This window comes from Dipodomys spectabilis, unplaced genomic scaffold (assembly GCF_019054845.1).
Source record: "Dipodomys spectabilis isolate Male_0828 unplaced genomic scaffold, ASM1905484v1 ptg000261l, whole genome shotgun sequence".
NCBI lineage: Eukaryota > Metazoa > Chordata > Mammalia > Rodentia > Heteromyidae > Dipodomys > Dipodomys spectabilis.
This window is the reverse complement of record NW_024870938.1, coordinates 334,916-357,130: the sequence shown is the minus strand read 5'-3', so window position 1 is coordinate 357,130 and position 22,215 is coordinate 334,916. Positions and strand designations below refer to the sequence as shown.

Below are 22,215 nucleotides of genomic sequence, written 5' to 3'. Positions count from 1 at the left end.
AGGCCCAGAGTTAAGGCCACACAACCAACAAAAAAACAAACAAATGAACAATCATTTTGTAAACATGAATTTATTTTATTTTTTTGTTGGTTCTGGGGCCCGGACTCTGGGCCCTGGGTGCTGTCCCTCAGCTCTTCAGCTCAAGGCTAGCGCTCTACCACTTGAGCCACTTTCGACTTTTTCTGCTTATGTGGTTCTGAGGAATCAAACTCAGGGCTTCATGCATGCAAGTCAAGCACTCTACCATTGAGCCACCTTCCCAGCCCAAATTTATTTCAAAATAAAAATAAGAATAGCAATAATTACAACAGTAATTTGTAAAATAGTTGTAATAATATTCTCCCAAATTCTGTTCTGTTTTTGGGTCCAGTTGTGGGGCCTGAACTCTGGGCCTGGGCGCTGTCCCTCAGCTCTTCAGCTCAAGGCTAGCTCTCTACCACTTGAGCCACAGCGCCACTTCCGGCTTTTTTTTTTTTTTTTTTTGCTTATGTGGTGCTGAGGAATCGAACCCAGGGCCTCATGCATGCAAGGCAAGCACCCTACCGCTGAGCCACCTTCCCAGCCCTCTCCCAAATTCTGTAAGTCACAGGACAGAGAGGGGATTATAGCATGGAGGGAAGTATTTAATAATGTTCTTTAATTATTTCATTCCTACTCCAAAGTGTTAACTTACATTCTAATACATATGCACTCTCTCTCTCTCTCTCGCTTGCTGGGTTCAAACCTTTGGATTCACAAATGCTAAATATATACTTTACCCTCAAACTATACCTGATCCTCTGTGTTCCAGTATATTTATTTTGTCTTTTGCAAAAGCCAAAAACTTATCTGCCAATTCTGTTTTAGATAGTTACTGCATTCTCCAATTCACGATGATCAGACTTACTAGTTTTGACTTTGTAATAATGCAAAAGTAATGCACAGTCAGTAGAAGCCATACTTTAGACTTTGATCTTTTGCCTCTGGCTAGCTATTTGCTGTGTGATATTCTCTATGTGCACAGCCAGCACCTGACACCCAATCAGGAGAATAAATAATTGATATTCTGGGCATTGGGCTGCTAATAGTTTGATAGGGGTGCATGTTACATGCTTTCCATTTACAATCGCCCCACGACAGGACCCCCCCCCCCGAAAAAAAAAGAACATGCCCACCCTTTCCCTTAAATATACAGGATATATTTCAAAGTTGCATTTTATAAAAAGCATTTCTGGTTTGTTGTTTATTGATGATACTAAGGATTGAACTACACTTGATAAGTAGATGCTCTACCACTTGAGCCACACCTCTAGAACCTCTTTCTATTAGTTATTTTTGAGTAGAGTCTGGCTTTATACCAGACCTGGGCTATGGCCCTTCTCTTTGTGCTTTACTATGTCATTGGGGATGAGAGCTGTGCACCACTGTGCTCAGCCACTGGTTGAGGTAGTCTCATGAATCCTTCTGCCTGGACTGTCTTGAAACCATGATCCTCCAATCTCTGCCTCCCAAATAGCTAGGATTATAGACTTGAGGAACCACTTCCAGCCATAACAGATTTTCTAGGCAAAGTGTCTGCTCTCAAAGAACTGTTCTTGCCAGTTCTTGTGTGAATGTGATTCTCTGCCCTCCCTCCTTAAGAGACAGCCATGACACAGCGGCAGCACAGCCCTACCTGTATCTGAAGGAAGAGCCTCGGCTGAAGAAGACAGCTTTTCCCTTCGGCTTAGGCTGGTCAAAAAGTCTGAAAAAGGTGTGGTACTCCACACAAATCTTCCAGAAATTCTTACACGCATCTCTGCTTCCCAACAAGAATTCTAATGTGTCCTGGTAGGATCCCTACAAACAAAATACCTAGGTTTAAATAGGAAATTTGACAATAAAGTACTGGACAATAGAAAACACATTTAGGAAGCAGATCACACAAAAGGCAGTTAAAAAACTAAAAATAAGGAGCTCCCCCCTTATTTTTTGGATACCCAAGAGATGCAGCTTTAAGGCTCACAAATAGCAATATGAGGAAACCCCCACATTCTCCTATAGCTATTCCTTCTGATAAATTCTTAGAAATGAAATGCTGAGCTCAAAAGATAATGCAATTTCTGAACTTTCTGATATTACCAAGTTCCTCTTCCCAAATACTGTAATGATTTGATTTCCCTCGTCTTAAAGAAACCTAGATATTTAGGGATATATGACACTAACTTTGCCAGTTTATAGATACAACCATGGCTCTGGTCTTTGAAATGTGCTATCCCAAGTAACAGTTACTTTTGCAAACTTAGCAATAATTTTCTTTTCTATCTTCTCAGAACAACTGCAGAGAACACTTTTTACTCAGAGGATCTGCATTTTGTTTGGCATTCCTACTTTCCTTTCATCCACAGAAGAACAACTTGAATTATAAACAATAAATCATTCTATCTCCAGGCATTGTAGTACATGCTATAATCCCAGCACTGAGGCAAGAGGACAAGTTCCTAGACAGTTTTTGAGACTGTCTCAAAACAAACAAACAAAAATTAAAATAAAAACATGCGCGCGCACACACACGCACACACACGCACACACACACACACTTCCAAGTCACTACCAAAACAGCAATATAGTAGACATGAACCTGGAATCTGATAAATCAAGAGCCTTTCTTTTGACTGGTCTAAGGGCTCAGAACACCTAGTGAACTAAAGTGTGTTTAAGCTGACTCAGGTGGCACCTCAAGTTTCAGCTTCACAGTGGTTCAGCTAATTTGGTTTTTATTTCTTAATTTCCTCTGAACAAAGGAAATGCAATAATTCGAACATCCATGAACAGATATGTGAAGTATTGATTTTTTTCCAACTATCAGCTTGTACGTGTATGTCTATGTTTGTGTGTGTATTTTCTTTCCTGGTGCTGAGTTTGAGCTTGGAGCCTCTGGCCTGCTCAGTATGCTCACTTGGTTAGTGTTCTACCACTGGAGTCATATTTCCAGCCAGGCCTTTTGCTGGTTATTTTGGAGATGGAGTTTGTAGACTTTTTCTGCCTGGACTGGCTTCCCACTATGGTATTCTGGAAGTCAGCCTCCTAAATAGCCACTACATAGATATTAACTTTTCCCAATTTGGTAAATAGGTGGTTATTACTTTGACTAGAACTCTCTAGACTCAGGGCCTGAATGATGTCCCTGAGATTTTTTTTTTTGCCTTGCTCAAGGCTAGTGCTTTACCACTTAAGCCATAGTTCTACTTTCAGGTTTTTGGTGGCTAGAGATACAAGTCTCATAGCCGGACACTGGTGACTTACACCTGTAATCCTAGCTACTCAGGAGGCTGAGATCTGAGGATCATGGTTTACAGTCAGCCAAGGCAGAAAAGTCCATAAGACTCACAGAAAAAGCCAGAAGTGGTGCTGTGGTTCAAGTGGTAGAGCGCTAACCTTGAGCAAAAGGAGCTCACGGACAGTGCCCAGGCCGAGTTCAAGTCTTAGGACCAGCAAGTAAAAAAAAAGTCTCATGGACTTTCAGGACTGGCTTTGAACCATGAACCTCAGATCTCAGCTCCTGAAGAACTAGGACTGCAGGTGTGAGCCACTGGCACCTGGCAAGGTATAGTCCAGACTGGTCTTGAACTTGTCATCTTTCTGCCTTATCTTCCTCACTGATGTGTGAGGAAGTGTGCCATCCCAGCCAGTTGGAGGTGTTTTTGAGTCAGAGTTTCACTATGTACACCAGGCTGGCCTTGAATTCACATCCTCTTGCTTCAGCCTCCCCAGTGCTGGGATTATAAGGGTAACCACCATAGCTGATTTCCTGATAATCTAGGCTTCTTTGATTAGCACCAGGTGTGTGAAGACCGCTCCTCAGTTCATTCAGGACATTCTCTCCCTACCTTACTGCCGAAGTTCAGTTCACTCTGAATACTCTGTCCTGAAGTTCTGACTGGCAGCCATGCTCTGCTGTCCCTGGGGGCATGTCAGACCACCCAGGCTTGCATGGCTATAGGCTCCAGAGATCAGTAGACCACCCTCATGCCCTTCCAGACTTGTAAGGCTGAAATGATTTACAAAGTAGTTTTTAAAAACCTCTCAATAAGTAGTATTTAATTTTAAAAGTTGTTTTTAATAATACTTGCATGGGGGCTGGGAAGGTGGCTCAGTGGTAGAGTGCTTGCCTCGCATGCATGAGGCCCTGGGTTCGATTCCTCAGGACCACATAAGCAGAAAAAGCTGGAAGTGGCATTGTGGTTCAAGTGGTAGAGCACTAGCCTTGAGGTGAAGAGCTGAGGGACAGCGGCCAGGCCCAGAGTTTAGTCCCCCCAACTGACAAAAAAAAAAAAAAAAAATACTTGCATGGACCTCCGGGTGGAGTTTGATAAGAAATCTTTTCCTCTTGAAGCTTAGTTTACGGACCTTGGACCAGTTGAAGGTATTTATTTTGGTGGTCCCCTGGAATGCAGAAGACAGATGTAAGGTGACATATCTGTACTATAAACACAAACTCCTTCTCATCAAATAAGCCGCACAGCAACTTGCTGCCATTAAAATGTCAGCTTGACATGATGCCACTTCATCTGGAATGTTAACATGAAACATGCTAAGCTGCTTCAGAATGATGGCTGGGCTTAACAGGGTTTTATTACATAAAAAAAATCAGTGTTTACATCACACATTTGAAGTCCACTCCAGCAAAGGGAAGGGATATGGAAGGGGCAGTGGTGGTTGGACTGGGAGTAGTGTCAGGTTTCTCTCTGTAGGAAAGACCAGAGGAGCCCTGGCCAGCTGGGCTGGACTACAGCTTCCACATCTACAGATGGACAGACAGAAACAAATGCAGGGCGTGAGCAGGTACACTCAATGTATGTAGCTTTGAGAAGGGTCAGGGGAGGTGACGCTCAAGTACCCTAAAAGCAGCAAGCACTCTGAGCTCTGAGTCCATGGAGCTTGTCTCCTCCTCCCTGCCCCCTCCTCTCCAGTCTTTGCCTCCCCTGCTCTCTTCCCTCCCCCCTCCTCTCCTTTCTCGTCCCTTCCCCTCTTCTCTCCACCCCTCCCCACTTCTTTCTTTTCCCTGTAGATTTTTTGTCACTAGTGGGGCTTACACTCAGGGCCAGGGTGCTGTCCTGAGCTTTTTTTTTTTTTTTGGCTCAAGGCTAGCACTCTTACCACTGAGCCACAGCCCACTTTCAGTTTTCTGGTGCTTAAGTGGAGATGAGTCTCATAGCCTTTCTGCCCAGGCTGGCTTGAACGGCAATCCTCAGATATCAGTCTCCTGAGTAGTAGCTAGGATTATGGGTATGAGCCACCTGCACCTGGCATGATCGATCTATCTATCTATCTATCTATCTATCTATCTATCTATCTATCTATCTATCTATCTGCCCCCCACCCCCATAAGGCTTGAACTCTTGACCTGGGCAATTGTCCCTGAACATTTTTTGCTCCAGGCTAGCACTCTATCACTTGAGCCACCAAAGCCACTTATAGTTTTTTCTGAGTAGTTTATTGGAGAGATCCGGAGGAGGTGTGGCTGCATTGATGACTTCAGGGCCTAAGGGAACTCCCACTGCCCCTAGGTATGCCACTTTGAGTAGCATATTGGAGATAAGAGTCTCCTGCCCAGGCTGGCTTTGAGCCACAATCCTCCTATCTCAGCTGCTTGAGTAGCTAGGATTGCAGACATGAGTCACTGGTGCCTGGATTCTTTTTTTTATTTTTTTTTGGGTCCGGTCATGGGGCCTGAACTCTGGGCCTGGGCGCTGTCCCTCAGCTCTTCAGCTCAAGGCTAGCGCTCTACCACTTGAGCCACAGCGCCACTTCCGGCTTTTTTCTTTTTGCTTATGTGGTGCTGAGGAATCGAACCTAGGGCCTCAGGCATGCAAGGCAAGCGCGCTCTACCACTGAGCCACATTCCCAGCCCTGGTGCCTGGATTCTTATGGATTATTCAGTCTCACGTAATAGTCCAGACTGGCCTGGAACTTCCTGCTTCTGCCTCAAGGTATGCTCCACAACACTTGGCCATAGATCTTGGCTTCTACATGTTATTCTCCACTAAAATGGGAGCCCCCTTGGAGAAACAGCTGATGCCAGGACAGGGAAGATTATGTGCTGTATGATAAAACAAGTGATCAAAAAGTAAAGGTACATATCAAAATGACACAGAAACCTATACTAAATGTCAGGGGCTAGGAAGGTGGCTTGGAGGTAGAGTGCTTGTCTCACAAGTATAAGGGTACAATTCCTCAGCACCACAGCACATACCGCTGTGGTTCAAGCGGTAGAGTGCTAGCCTTGAGCTGAAGAGCTGAGGGACAGAAAGTAGGCTGAGTTAAAGCCCCAGGATTGGCAAAAAAAAAGAGAGGGGGGTGGAGAAGGGAGGAAGGGGCTTGGAGAGAATGAGGGAACAGATGGCACTGTATGAAAGGAAATGTGCTCATTACCTGACGCATGTGAATATAACCCCTCTGTGCATCACCTCCATAATAACAATTCAGTAAATAAAAAAAAAAAGACTTAAAAAGTATGAAGGCCCTTTCTGATAGTCCATCCTCTACTGTTGACATCAACTCCATTTACTCTCTTCTGAAAACAGTGAGGCAAAGACTGGGTCTGTCAGATACAGCTGTAAAAGGCGCGAGACCCAACAGAGGTGACCTCTGAGGACAGGAGGCAGCAATGGGGACAAAAGACCGCAGGGTCACATGACCCAGCTATATAAGACATTCAGAACAAGCATGTCCACATGACAGCCACGCCACATTATGTCCTGATTCTGCGTGCTAGTGTTTGTGAAGGCTGTGGGAGGGGCTGCTGGCAGGTAAAGGGATTTTTAAAAATGTATTTTATTAACAGTGCAGCCCAGCTTATAAGCATGCAGTAGAAGCCGTGCCACTCAATGCCTGCCCCATCACCTCATTCTCTACCGCTTTACTCTTGAGGAGATGAGGGTGTTACAGAATTGGATTTGGTGATGGTAACACAACTCAGAATATCCTAAGAACAGATCCACTATACATTCTAGAATGATCAGTTTTATGGTATATGACTTGCATCTCAATTAAAAATATCCTGGCTGGCATAGTGGTACTATACTTCTAGCTACTTGGGAGATGGATACATGAAGATCAAGGTCTGATGCTGATCCAGGGAAAAACCACAAGATTATCTGAAAAACTACAAGTAAAAAGATTGGAGGCCTGGCTCAGGTGGATAGTATTTGCCCGGCAAGCAGGAGACCCTCAATTCAAATTCTAGTACCGGAAAAAACAAAAAAACCCAAAAAACCTGCATGCCTGTCTGTCTTCTGTACAGAAGTTGTGTTGGGCATGATAAAGAATTCTAGGTCAGAAATATTTTTTTGGGGGGTCTGGTCGTGGGGTTCGAACTCTGGGCCTGGGCGTTGTCCCTCAGCTCTTCAGCTCAAGGCTAGCACTCTACCACTTGAGCCACAGCGCCACTTCCGGCTTTTTTTTCTTTTTGCTTATGTGGTGCTGAGGATTCGAACCCAGGGCCTCATGCATGCAAGGCAAGCGCTCTACCACTGAGCCACCTTCCCAGCCCTATAAGTACTTCAAATGGAACTTTTCCCTCATTGCTTCAGCATTTTCCTCTGGTGCTTGTCTTATCTCCTCAATATCTCGAAACTAGATATGAGAGTTCCTGGGTTGTGTTTTTTGAAATTTTGTTTAGCTGGTCACTGGGGGCTCATGCCTGTAGTCCTAAATACTCAGGAGGCAGAGATTTAAGGATCATAGTGTGAAGCCAGCCTGGACAGGAAAAGACTTTGAGACTCTTATCTCCAATTAACCACTAAAAAACTGGAGGTGGAGGGGCTGGGAAGGTGGCTCAGTGGTAGAATGCAGCACTTGCTTTGCATGCATGAGGCCCTGGGCTCGATTCCTCAGCACCACATAAGCAGAAAAAGCCGGAAATGACGCTGTGGCTCAAGTGGTAGAGTGCTAACCTCGAGCTGAAGAGCTGAGGGACAGGGCCCAGGCCCAGAGTTCAGGCCCCATGACCGACAACAAACAAACAACAAAAAACTGGAGGTGGAGCTGTGGCTTAATTGACAGAGCACCAGACTTGAGAGAAAAAAGTAAGAGAAAGTCCAGCCCTGATTTCAAGCCCCAGTATTGGCAAACTGACACATACAGGCCCAGTTCACGTTCCAGCTGCAGGCTTCCCAGGAGCCTGCCTTTCAGGGAGATGTCTTGTTTCTTCCCTCTGACTCATACCACAATGAGGAGACCCTGGCCCTTCAGCAGCACAGGAATCATCTACTCTGTCTCCCATCTAGGCTATAATTGCTGCTTGCACAGATGAACCAAGCTTCTGTTTCCTTGCCCACTGCCCTTGCTGTTAGAGAGCAGTGGGCAGCTGGGAGCCGGGGCTCCAGAATAGTGAAGATGATCACTAATGTTAGAGAAGGACTAGGAAACAATTTCTCCAACACCTCATTCATCAAAAAAAAAAGCTTACCAATCAATAAATGTGACAAACATTCCATGTCACAGTACACCACCACCACCACCACCACCACCACCCACCACCACCACCACCACCCAGCTATGCTCTGGCCCCTCCCTGTCTCCTCCACTGACCTGGAATACGAGGACACCCATGTGAGAGACTGCCAGGTTGATCTTGGTCCCCTCCCGGTCAGAAGCTGTGTGAAACCTGATGCCATACATTTCCAGCTTTCTAGCAATCTCCAGTACCTGGAAATCGGACTCAGCAGGCGTCTGGCCCCTAAAAGGATAAGACAGTTTATTCTATCACTGAAACACTGGGTTTTTAAGAAAGCTAAAATATATTAGAGAAATGACTGGGAAAACAGTGAAATGAAACTACCCAACAGACTAAGAAGGAATGTTTATAGAGGACAGATGGTCCACTGTCTCTGTTTACTGCCTACAAAACCAAAGTACTACAGGACAGACCAAAGAAACAGTTTCTTCGGCATCTATTCCTCTGTCCTATTCTAACCTACTTACAATGGTACAATGTTTCCTTAACATTCACTAGTCTTCAAATTTACTCTAGAATGACAGGTTATATGCAAAAATCATATGTAGCTGCTGAGTATTGTGAGAGAAAATGCCACAGATTTGCATGGAGCCTTATTAAGCTCAATTTAAAATGCTAAAGTAGGAAGTGGCGCTGTGGCTCAAGCAGTAGAGTGCTTACCTTGAGCTGAAGAGTGCAGGGACAGTGCCTAAGCCCAGAGTTCAAGCCCCACAACCAACAACAACAACAACACACTAAAGTATTTTCAGAACACAGCCTTCTGTGAGGATGAAATTATGAAGTGAAGTAACTGTGTGGTTGCCAAACACGTTGGTTTTCTGTCTCAGTGTGCCATGTGTCTAGTGTACAGCCCGGGTCGCCCACAGACAGAAGTGAGAGCAGTCCGTGTCCCACTCCACAGCCTCCAGGAAAGCGTAGGTAGGACACTGCTGTGGGTGCTAATGCACATTGCCTGGCTCTACATGTGGGCTATTTTCTTAGCAATCCTTTTCCTTTTTTTTTTTTTTGTTGGTCATGAGGCTTGAACTCTGGGCCTGGGCACTGCCCCTCAGCTCTTAAACTCAAGGCTACTGCTCTACCACTTGAGCCACAGCACCACTTGTGGCTTTCAGGTGGTTTATCCGAGATAAGTCTCACAGACTTCATGCTCGGGCTGGCTTTGAACTGTGGTCCTCAGATCTCAGCCTCCTGAGTAGCCAGGATTACAGGTATGAGACACCAACGCCTGGCAGAAATCTTTTTCTTTTAGGGTGGAACCTAGCATTTTATTAAGATCTTCATTAAACTGCTGAAATTGAGAAACCTCCAAATATGAATCCCCAAAGGCACTTTCTGCTTGTGGCAAGTAGTCATGAATAGGCATGTAAAATCAAGCTGGCCCCTCCTCTGCGCCACACCGGCCAAGGACGCTTTCTCTATGGCCAGCTGTACCAGTTCAAGTCTCCCTTGTGCGTTAATTGCTCTTACATCAAATGTCTGAACTAGGGCTTCTCAGAGCCTGTAATTTCCATTGCAGACGATCTACAAACACCTGATTACATGTAGACAACGGTCTCCCCAGAACCCTAAACCTACCTGTCCATTTGGGGTTGCTACCTCAGCTGGACACTTCACAGAAAAAAAGCCTCATCCACTCATCCTCCAGGTGTTCTCCCTTCTCTATGTTATAGCAAGGAGGGACTTGTCTCTTATCTCAGAACAGATCTAAACCAGAAGAAGTTCTCTACCTGAGAGAGTACCTTTTTTTTGAGGGCATCAGTGTCTAGCATCTTTCCTGCTACACGTTGGAAGAACTCCAAGGCTTGCATATGGTGAAGCCAAGGGCCAGGAGCTTCCTCAAGGTAAGACCAGGTAAGTAGACTCTAGGCCACAAACACCAATGGACACCAGAGACAATTCCCATGTTGTATCCGAGGTAGAGCTCTGCCTACTGCATCTCCTGTCCAACAGGGGATACCAGTGTGTGCCTATGGGAGTTAAGTGCTTGACAAAGCAACTAGCTTAACCATGAGCATTGCCTTGGGCCACCTGAATCAGCTGGACTTCTGCTCACACCAGTGCTTAAACTGTAACTGTAGCTTCGTGCTCCACTACCCTTCCTGTTCCCAGACAAGCGCTCTGTCTGGATTGCTTCCTCTGTCACCAAGATTAGTGTACATCTGAGTGACAACTCAGATATACCAGGGCCGTCAGCAGGTCCCAGTACAGCTTCACCTACACATCACACGACAAAGTCAACAGGCTCTTTCTTCATGAAGTCAAGGTGAAGCCTTCCAGAGCCATGTTCACAGGCCTAACTCCTCTGGTGAACAGCAGAGCTCCCAGCCCCTGACCCTCAGCCTACCACAGCCTCTCACCATCAGCACCCTCCATTTGATCTGAAGAGCCCACCAGTGACAGTTCTGGCAGAAATCAAAATAGTCAAGTCAAAGATCATGCCTGTCAGCACAGTTCCAATGCCCCACAGGGGCTGATGCCAGCCTGGATCTACTTCACCACAGTGGGGGCTGCTTTCCATTGGAAGTGACTCCTGCCACACTTCAGGGCTAGGGAATGCCTCACGTTCTCCCCCAGGCAGGCAGCAGCTCCTGCCTAGGGAGAGCACTCAGCTCTCGTCCCAGAATTGGGTGCCTTTGCTGCCCCTCCTAAAGCAGTGGTTTGCACATATGCCTGTGCGCTGAGCCTGGGCTGTAGTCAACTGCGAGCAGGTGTGTCCTGAGACCAGGAGGAACAGGTGTCACTTCTATCCAAATCCCTCAGATGCCCGAACAACAGTTTCCCCTGGATTACACACCATCAAGTCCTTACTGCAGGAACTACATACCGGCAGCCATTCCTAGCTGACTTACGTGTGTCCCTGATGGAAGTCTAGTATCTTTCCCAAAAGGTGCTCCTGGGTGGGCAAGTACTTGTTGGATCTGAGGTGCTCTCGGTCCAGAGTTTCATCATAATCTCCTATTTCGGCTGATACAATAAAAGTCAATCATTTGGATTTTGAAATGACAAGTAATTATATAGACAAATGTATAAATTAACATTTAAAACCACCCAAAGTTGGCAGTAATATTCCTAGCCCTCCCTCCCCTATCCCAATATATTGACTGGGCATGGTGCTCCTGCTTGAAGTTGTATAGGTGAAGAAGAGACAGGAGGATCACAGTTCAAGGCCAGCCTGAGGAAGAAGTTAATAGGACCTTATTTCAAAGAACATGTTGCCTATATCTATATCTATCTATCTATATACACACACACAAAATTGTAAGACCATATATGAAAAATAACTAAAGCAAAAAAAGGACTATGGTGTAGCCCAACCTGTAGAGGGCTTGCCTAGGCTGAATTCAAACACTAGTCATTATGTAACAGAAACTCGCAACATTTTGTTATTTTTCCAAGTATTTTATATTTTTCAAAGGCAGGTAAAAGGTTTAAAAAATGTCAGGAAGAGCAAAAACTCAAGAAAACCCCACTGAGAGGCTCCAGTAGGGTATAGGGGAACCCTGGTCTAATATGCTCACTGTTTTCCAAAGCCACACTCTGTAAGTTGTCCTGTGGCTGTGTGACCAAAAGAATATACTTTGTTCCAAAAAATATTTTTTTTTTTGGGTCCAGTCCTGGGGCCTGAACTCTGGGCCTGGGCGCTGTCCCTCAGCTCTTCAGCTCAAGGCTAGTGCTCTACCACTTGAGCCACAGCGCCACTTCTAGCTTTTTTCTTTTTTCTTATGTGATGCTGAGGAATTGAACCCAGGGCCTCAGGCATGCAAGGCAAGTGCTCTACCACTGAGCCACCTTCCCAGCCCCCCCCAAAATATTTTTTAAATAAATTTTCCTTCAGAACTTTTGAAATTTCTTGAAGAATTTTCTCATTTCTTGTATTTTAAGGCTACAAATATGCACACGTGCACACAGACTGGTACTGAGACTAGAACTCAAGAGATTCATACTCTTGTTTTTTCACTCACATTTGTTGTTCTACCACTTGAGCCAGGACACCAATACCAACATGCAAGAGTTCTGCAATCCTCCCCCACAGTATAACCCCTGCTTTCACTGTATTTGATGTTGGTATAATTTGTGGAGGGGAAGGGAAAAAAACAAATCGTTTAAATAGGGATACAGGTGGACCCATTGCAACAATGAGATGTACAAGTTGTTATGTCGAAAGCGAACTTTACAACTTTGTGGGCGGGAGGGAGGGGGACTGGGTGGGGGGTTGGGGGAGGATGGGAAGGGATGGGAAGGGGAAACAAAGGAAGAGGCCACAGTGCTTGATAAGAAATGTACTCATTATCTCGCCCATGTAATTGTAACCCCTCTGTACAGTATGTTCACACACACACACACACACACACACACACACACACACAAAGTCCTGCAATTGTAGACTGCCACCTGCAATGCTCAATCTAATCCTCAGTGTTGTTACCAGGTAGGCTACAGCTGGAGAGCCATGAGTGCTTCTCCATCAGCGACTTGGTTCTGGGGCTTCAGCACAGGGCCTGGGTGACGTATCTCAGCTCTTTTGCTCAAAGCTAGCCCTCTACCACTTGAGCTACAGCTCCATTTCGGGCTTTGGTAAGTAATTGGACATTAGTCTCATGGACTCTTCTGCCTGGGCTGGCTTTGAACTGTGATCCTCAGATTTCAGCTTCCTGACCAGCTGGGATTACAGGCATGAGACACAAGCACTGAGCCTTTCTTTTTCACTTTTTAGTGTATTAGTGTTATAACTGTGGTATTTCCACACATGCATATAATGTACTTTGATCAAATGCACCATTATGCCTTCTTAGGCCCTCTTTTTTCCCATAGTTTATTTCTGAATAATTCTTCACACTCTGCTGTACCATTTTTATTTCATGTGAGATACTGAAGAAATGTTTTCTTTCCTTATGGTTAATGTTTAACTAGTTGGAGGTGACTTTTATTCCAGAAGGACTCCTTTTAGGAATGAAGAGAATTTGGTTTATAGTTTGACTCTAGCCTGAAGTTGAATTGTTGTCGACATGCATGAAGGCAGATGGGTGCGGTGGCACAAAGCCATAACCTCAGCCCTGGGAGGCAGAAGGAAGATAGCAGAGTTCAGGGTCAGTCTGGGCTACAGTGACACTATCTCAAAAACCAAGGGCCAACAAAGTAGATCAGTGGTAGAATGCTTGCCTAACAGGTTGTGAGGCCTTAACTTACATCTCTAGCACTACCAAAAAAATAAATACATAAACGAGAGACAACCCAAAATGATGAATGTGGCTATAGGTTTTGTCTCTATCTCTAGGCAAAGACTGTACCTCAGGAGTTTACAGAAGTTAAACTTCAGCTGATCAGGAATATAATGACTATATGAACTAAGTGCATCAGCTCTGTGACCTGTACCAGCTAGCCTTGGGGCGTAGATACTAACACTGGAGAAGGTGGGAAATGAGCAGGGCTGCAGTGGTGGCAGTGCAGGTCAAGCGCTCCTCCAGAAGGTCCCTTCTTAGTTGCAAGGCAAACAAGTACCTAGAAGGCGACACAACACAAAACACATCAATCTTGAGAGTTCTCTGAACATAACACTGACACCAGCTGTGGAGAGAGCAAACACACCCTGCAAGCAGCAGCAACCAACACTGAGCAAAATGCGGGGCCCTCTTGGAACCAGCAAGGTTACAAAAGGCCTTTCATGCGAAGAGCCAGCAGCAAGCAAAGGTCAGATGAGAAATCGGTTCAGCAGGCTGAGTCACATACGTCAGAGCACTCAAAAGTGCTGAGCATACACAGGCACTGCCAGGAGAACAACAGCAAAGAGCAATTAGCCTTCTCAGGCATACCATATACCCACACAATCACTATCTGCGGCAATACCTTCAAAAGAAAGTTCACAGATACACATTATAAAACTGAACTCAACGTTTTATTCAGAAAAGTAGAATTAAAACATAACCCAAAATATGCTTGTGAAGCTGTGTGTGTTTGAGAGAGAGAAAGCGTGAGAGAAAGACAGAGAGACAGAGAGAGAGACAGAAAGAGAGAGAGAGAGTCCTGAGGCTTGAACTCAGGGCCTGGACACTATCCTTGAGCTTTTTTCACTCAAAGCTAGTGCTCTATCACTTGAACCACAACTCCACTTCCAGCTTATTTGGTGTTGGAGAGAAATCTTGTGGATTTTCCTGACTATGTGGCTTTGAACTGTGATCCTTAGATCTCAGTCTTCTGAGTAGCTAGGATTACAAGTGTGAGCCACCGGCACTCCACTCTTGTGAAGCTTTGAGCAGATTGATATTTAGTCTTGGTTAAGATTTGAGACTAGATTTTTTTTTTTTTTTTGGGGTCCGGTCATGGGCCTGAACTCTGGGCTTGGGCACTGTCCCTCAGCTCTTCAGCTCAAGGCTAGTGCTCTACCACTTGAGCCACAGCGCCACTTCCGGCTTTTTCTTTTTGCTTATGTGGTGCTGAGGAATCGAACCCAGGGCCTCATGCATGCATGAGTCAGCCCTGAGACTAGATTTTTGATCTTTTTAGAAATGGGCACTCTGGAACACCAGCAGTGAAAATATAACTAGATAAGGCATTTGAGATATTTGCATATGCATTTATTCCATCAATAAGTAAGCAATGAGCACATATTAAGTTCTTGGAGCTGGAATATAAAGACAAACAATACAAACTCTCTGTCCCCACTGAAGTCTACATTTTAGTTAAATCTATTAAAAATTATCACATTTTCTTAAAACTTAAGATGTGTATGCCTGATACTCAGCAGTTCCATTTCTGTAAACTTTCTACAACAGTTTTCCCAGAGCTTACAAACATTATGAATGTTTCTTTGTAGTGCTTAACAGACAAAAATTAGTCATAAGCCAGGTGCTGGTGGCTCATGCCTGTAATCCTAGCTATATAGGACACTGAGATCTGAGGATTGCGGTCATGAAGACTGAGGTCCCCAGGAAACTCATCTTCAATTAACCATTCAAAAACCGGAAGTAGAGCTGTGGCTCAAAGTGGTGGAGTGCTAGCCTTGAGCAAAAGAGCTCAGGGACAGCGCCCAGGAATGGAAGGACAAAGGGTGAACAAGTGCAGCAGTGGTACTCACTAGGCACTATGTTGAAAATGAACTACACCACCTGTGGGTGGGGATGGGAGAGAAAAACTGGGAGAGAACGAGGGAAGAGGTGACATTGTCCAAAAAGAAATGTACTTATTACCTGACTTTTGTAACTATAATCTCTGTACATCATCTTTATAACAAAAAACTTACAAAAATTAATACGTGAATGAGAATAAAAAATACAAGGACGCTTCCCTAACTTTGATCAGATGACTACATTTTCTTTCAATAATTTCTACAGAAAATCAAACATGAATTAGAGTACTCCATATATTCATAAGAATTATCAGACAGTGTACTTCTCCTAATTACATAGATTTTTTAACATGCATGCATGAGCAAAGTATCTACAAACTTTACCCACATGCATAACTCTCAGCTTACCTGAAAGGGTGCTGGCTCAACATCACCTAACACCACACTCCAGTCTTTGTTTTCATGTCTCTTCGATAAACCTTTCCTCTACTGCACACTTGTGTTTGTGCAGGAAACAATGGCCAGAATGCTTCTTTTACTACTCTACCTTTACTCATCATTATGTATATACTAGCTCATTCTGTTGGCTGAATACAAGACCCTGCTCAAGTTCAATGTTTGTTATTCACTCTTAACCAAAGACAGATGAATACAAGACCCTGCTCAAATTCAATGTGAGTTATTAACCTGGTATATTCTTCTTGCAACTGACCAGGATCAGGTGGGAAAAATTTTACAGCCAGGCGAAGCACTGTGTTCTTTGGCCCTACAAGAAAAAAAAGTCAGTTTCAAAACATCAAGCCAATCTTTGTATTTCCTGTTTTGTTAAAAGTATTTTTTTTCAAATAAGAAGGTATTAGGAAATAATGTCCTGGAAGTGGCACTGTGGCTCAAGTGGTAGAGCGCTCACCTTGAGCTGAAGAGCTGAGGGACAGCGCCCAGGCCCAGAGTTCAAGCCCCACGACCAACGAAAAAAGAAAAAAAGAAATAGTTTCCTGGCTGGTTATGTGTGGCATATGCCTATAATCGCAGTTACAAGGGAGGCGAAAGTAGGAGGATTATTGTCAGATGCCTGACCAGGCAAAAGCTATGCCCTATCTGAAGAGCAAAGGAAATCCTTAAAAGACTGGTGGTGTGGCTCACATGGTAGAGGGCTTACCAGCAAGCATGAACTCCGGAGTACAACTGCCAGTACCATAAAAAAAAAGTTCTATGAATTTAAGTATCCATCACATGCATTAAAGAAAAACTGTATATCTTTTGACTAACTTACTCAAGGAACTTTAAAAAATAAGGAGGAAATCACACATTAAAATTTAAAATAAGGTTGGTAGGGCTGGGAAGTTGGCTCAGTGGTAGAGCGCTTGCCTCTCATGCATGAAGCCCTGGGTTCAATTGCTCAGCACCACATAAGCAAAAAAATAAAATAAAATAAGGTTGGTAGTAATGGTGCCTGTTTGTAATCCATCTCAGCACTTGGGAGAATGAGTCAGAAGCATACAAGTTCAAAGCCAGCCTGGGTTATGAAGTGAGACCCACTCTCAAAAAAAAAAAAAAGAGGGTGCTCGTGGTTCATGCCTGCAATACTGGCTATGTGGGAGTCTGAGATCTGAGGACTGTGGTTCAAAGATAGCCCAGGCAGAAAAGTCCTTGAAATTCTTATCTCTAATTAAGCAGCAAAAAGCAGGAAGTGGGAATGTGGCTCAAGTAATAGAGCACTGACTTTGAGTGAAAAAGCCAGGGAAGAGTGTAAGGCCCAAGTTTGAGCCCCAGTACTGGTAAAACAAACAAATAAATGCCTTCCTCCCCACCCCAAACCCCACAAACATAAGCTCCACCATATTCCTGTTGATAATACTAGGATAAAAACAACAAAGGGGGGCTGGGAAAGCGGCTCAGTGGTAGAGCGCTTGCCTGGCATGCCTGAGGCCCTGGGTTCCATTCCCCAGCACCACATAAGCAAAAAGAAAAAAGCCAGAAGTGGCGCTGTGGCTCAAGTGGTAGAGCACTAGCCTTGAGCTGAAGAGCTGAGGGACAGCACCTAGGCCCAGAGTTCAGACCCCACGACCGGACCCAAAAAAAAAAAAAAAAAAAAAGAACTAAGAAACAATATTATATCCCCCCCTTTTTTTTTTTGTAGGTCATGGGGCTTGAACTCTGGGCCTGAGCACTTCAGCTCTTCAGCTCAAGGTTGGTGCTCTACCACTTGAGCCACAGTGCCACTTCTGGTTTTCTTTTTTTCTTTTTTCTGCCGGTCATGGGGACTGAACTCTGGGCCTGGGTGCTGTCCCTCAGCTCTTCAGCTCAAGGCTAGCGCTCTACCACTTGCGCCACAGCACCACTTCCGGCTTTTTTCTTTTTGCTTATGTGGTGCTGAGGAATCAAACCCAGGGCCTCAGGCATGCAAGGCAAGCGCTCTACCACTGAGCCACCTTCCCAGCGCCCCCTACAACTGATTCTTCTAGGGGATACTACAATATTATTTCATCCTCTGAAAACTGTTAGTTCTGCCCAGGAGAATAGCCCACTTCCTCCCACTACTTTCCATGAAGGATAGTACATAGCCTTACCAGAAATCACCTGTCCCAAACCTGTAATTACCCGTAACTGTCAATCACCTGACTGGAAGTCAGGAAGGGACCCAGGCTCTGAGGTCACTGCTGCACCCACTGCGGCCACGCCTTATCCTCACCTTCCCTCTACAATCTCTCTCTGACATTAGTTCTCTCTCTGTACTTCTAAATCTGGTGCAGGCCAGTGGTTTGGTTCTCCCAATAAACTCTTCTGTCTGAACAGTGTGGTGTGCATACTTTCTTGCATACTGGCCAAAAATTAAGATATTAACTTAGCAGTCACATATTCTATGACTTCCAAACTGGAGGCAACTCATGAGGGTTGAATTAAATATACTGGACCCTCCCACCTCTCTGTTCTAGCTTAACTGCAAGGCAACTTTTTTTTTTTTTTTTTCTGGTCATGGGGCTTGAACTCTGGGCCTGGGCGCTGTCCCTCAGCTCTTCAGCTCAAAGCTAGAGCTCTACCACTTGAGCCACAATGCCACTTCTGGGTTTTTCTGCTTATGTGGTGCTAAGGAATCGAACCCAGGCCCTCATGCATGCAAGGCATGCGCTCTACCACTGAGCCACCTTCCCAGCCAACAAGGCAACTTTTAAGTGTGTCAGCTGTGGATGATTACTTGACTACCATCTACAAAGAGTAGTGATGAACAGACAAGCACATGCCTGCAGCCTGAATGAACGTCCCAGAGTAAGGCATCTTTCTTTTTTGGTAGTAACGGGGTTTGAATTCAGGGCCATGAGTCATTTCTGCAGCCCTTTTGCATTAGTTATTTTTCAGGTAGGAACTCATGTGTTTTACTTGGGCCAGCCTGAGACTGAGATATTCCTACCAAGAGCCTCCTGCACAGCTGGGAAGACAGATGTGCACCAACATACCAAACTTTTTCTGGAAAGGTTTGAGGTGGCCTCAAACCTTGATCTTCCCAATCTTTGCCTCCTGTGTAGCTAGGACAAGCATGAGCTATACTCATATCCTACCATGAAGCATCTTGAATAGAATTTTAGCGTTAAAGGACTTACTTCGTACTTGTCTAATGATGGGTTTCATAGGTTCAAGCCAAATCTAAAGAGAATTTAACAGAAAAGAATATATTAATTTCATTTAATAAGTATAATATAAACTTTTTAAAATTAAAATTAAAAGATTTTCTTTTTCGGTCATGGGGCTTGAACTCTGGGCCTGAGCACTGTCTCTCAGCCCTTCAGCTCAAGGCTAGTGCTCTACCACTTGAGCCACAATGCCACTTCCAGTTTTCTGTGGTTAACTGGAGATGAGTCTCATGGACCTTCCTGCCCTGGCTGGCTTTGAACTGAGATTCTCAGTTAAAGGCATGAGCCACTGATACCAGCTAAAAGAATTTTTGTAACAGAATTTTTGTGGGCTGGGATGGTAGCTCAGTGGTAGAGTGCTTGCCTTGCATGCATGAAGCCCTGGGTTTGATTCCTCAGCACCACATAAGGAGAAAAAGTGGGAAGTGGTGCTGTGGTTCAAGCAGTAGAGCACTAGCCTTGAGCTGAAGAGCTAAGAGACAGCCCAGGTCCAGAATTCAGGCCCTACGACCTGCAAAAAAAGCATTTTTGTGTGCATGAATGTGTACAGCAGTACTGGGGCTTACGCACAGGAACCTGTGCTCTCATGCGGCTTTTCCACTCAAGGTTGGTGCTCTACCATGTAGGCTCTGTGCTGGGTGACTAGAGGAAAGAGCCTCACAGCCCTCCTGCTGGGGAGTCTGAGCCACAATCCTGACATCTCAGCATTCTGAGTAGCCAGAATTAAACACATGAGCCACAAGCACCTGGCTCTTAATCTTTTTGCTTTGTTTTTGGTTTTTTTTTTTCAAGCCTAGGGCTTGGACTCAACCTGATGTTGGTCCCTGAGTTTTAATCTAGCCTCTTTGGGTTTTGGCGATTAACTGGAGATAAGAGCTTCATGGACTCAAACCATGATCTTCAGATCTCAGCCTTCTGAGATTATAGGTCTGAGCCCCTGGTACCTGGCCCTAAAAATCTACTTTTGACATAGCTTTTGGGGCAGGGTACATTAGAGGTTGCTGTGGTAACACAGAGAAAGGAAGGCTTTCCTTGGCATTATATGCAACTGGATGGAAGAGTTAGAGGGATGTGCATTTGGACTTAAAGAACTAGGGTATGCATTCAAATGAAAAGCAGAAATGTTGAAATGTTCCTTGTAGCTAAAAATATTGTAATAGCACAGCTTTGATCAGGACATGCCAATTATCAAACAACTGACATCATTAAAGTAGGTTCTGAAGGGCTCTTTGTATACCAAGAACAGAGCTAAAGTCAGACGCACATACCCAGCGGGACTGAATGTCCTGAAACTCCAACCCAAAGTAGTCACATTCGATCAGATTCAAATGCTTCCACACTTGTGTGAGCAAGTTCTGGCCGTCACATTTAGGCTACAGGGAGACAGATGGGAAAAAGCTTACAGGCTGAGTGGTGAACAAAGATTACTTAGGAACACTGGCATAAAGTTACATTCCACCATATAACTTCAGCTCATTTCTTGCTCATTTTACCTTCAAGAGTGTAAGATTTATAAACAGCCACATAACAAGTAAATGAGAGATATCTGTGCTTAGGGACTGACAGAAATACATTCATAAACACACTTCTATTTTACATTCTTATTATGATTTAGGGTATCTTTGTAACTTTACACTGCAGAAACCATTTCCAGTTTCAGATAATATATATATATATATATATATATATATATATATTTTTTTTTTTTTTTTTTTTTTTTTTTTGGGTCTGGTTGTGGGCCCTGAACTCTGGGCCTGGGCGCTATCCCTCAGCTCTTCATCTCAAGGCTAGCGCTCTACCACTTGAGCCACAGCGCCACTTCCGGCTTTATTCTTTTTGCTTATGTGGTGCTGAGGAATTGAACACAGAGCCTCATGCATGCAAGGCAAGCGCTCTGCCACTGGGCCACCTTCCCAGCCCCAGTTTCAGATAATATTTTATCAAGTGAAAATTTGATATTTGCTAAAATGCTGAGACCAACAGTCTTACTACTTGAGAAGAACAGGGGCTGTTGAGATAAAAAACAAAAACAAAAACTTCTGAATGGAAAGATGTTTAATAAAATTAAACATACTGAAAAAATACAATTTATCTACTCTTATGAACTGAGTGAAGAAAAACAAATGGTTGTTAGAAATTTTAAAAAGTTCTTAATCTCTCTAATAAAAGGATAAAGTAGTAAAACCATATTTCCTCTATCACAGAGATCAGAAGAATCTGTGAAAAAGCAGGTAATCCCCACATAGTACTAAGGAGAGTGTAAATTAGTACAACTTTGGAGGGGTGATTTGCAAACACTTCAAAACTTAACACTTATTAGCAAGAATTTTCCTCTGTGAACACTTTCATATGCATATAGCTAGTTATACAAGAACAAATTTGGTAAAACTAGTAAGTAAGTAATAGTATGGCTATAATGGAGAATTATGCAACCTCAGAAAGAACACAGAAGTCTGTGTACAATGGAATATAGAACAGACTGCAGGTTAGGTAAGATGAAAACTCAAGATCTCCATTTCTACGAGGTGTATGTAATATGATTCTCTTTTATAATACACATGATATTTACAAGTTTATATACAATAAACTTAAACTGTATACATCAAACCTTGAAAAATTACTACCACTGCAGGACTGATTAGAGATAGGAGGAGGAGGCAGGATTTTTTTTAAAGGTTTTTTTTTTCTTATTTACTCCTGTAATGTTTCAACTTTTTGTTTTTGGTCCATTCCTGGGGCTTCAACTCATGGCCTGATTCAGTCCCTAATCCTCCCTCTCTCTCCCTCTCCCTTCTCTCAAGGCTAGAGTCCTACCATCTGAGCCACAACTCCACCCCAGCTTTATGGTGGTAAATTGGAGGTAAGAGTCACAGAGACTTTGCTTGCTGGATTAGCTTTGAACCGCAATCCTCAGATCTCAGCCTCCTGAGTAGCTAGGATTACATCATAGGCCCTGCATCAACCCATTTTCAATACTGAAAACACATATTCAAGTGTAGAAGGGCAAGTCTCCATTTTTCCCGAGCATCTTATACTCCTTGAAG

At 44.1% G+C, this 22,215-nt stretch overlaps 1 protein-coding gene across 1 annotated transcript in view; it reads right to left on the bottom strand.

Annotated features, from left to right (window-relative positions):
* Positions 1 to 22,215, bottom strand: part of Farp2 (FERM, ARH/RhoGEF and pleckstrin domain protein 2) — a 118,271-nt gene that overhangs the window by 51,922 nt on the left and 44,134 nt on the right. The window contains exons 3-10 of the mRNA XM_042699654.1: positions 20,440 to 20,544; positions 19,142 to 19,184; positions 16,230 to 16,308; positions 13,881 to 13,978; positions 11,329 to 11,443; positions 8,554 to 8,701; positions 4,309 to 4,404; positions 1,655 to 1,818 (exon numbers count right to left, since the gene is read on the bottom strand). Coding sequence (XP_042555588.1) covers positions 1,655 to 1,818; positions 4,309 to 4,404; positions 8,554 to 8,701; positions 11,329 to 11,443; positions 13,881 to 13,978; positions 16,230 to 16,308; positions 19,142 to 19,184; positions 20,440 to 20,544 — 848 coding nt within the window. The remainder of the gene's footprint in view (positions 1 to 1,654; positions 1,819 to 4,308; positions 4,405 to 8,553; positions 8,702 to 11,328; positions 11,444 to 13,880; positions 13,979 to 16,229; positions 16,309 to 19,141; positions 19,185 to 20,439; positions 20,545 to 22,215) is intronic.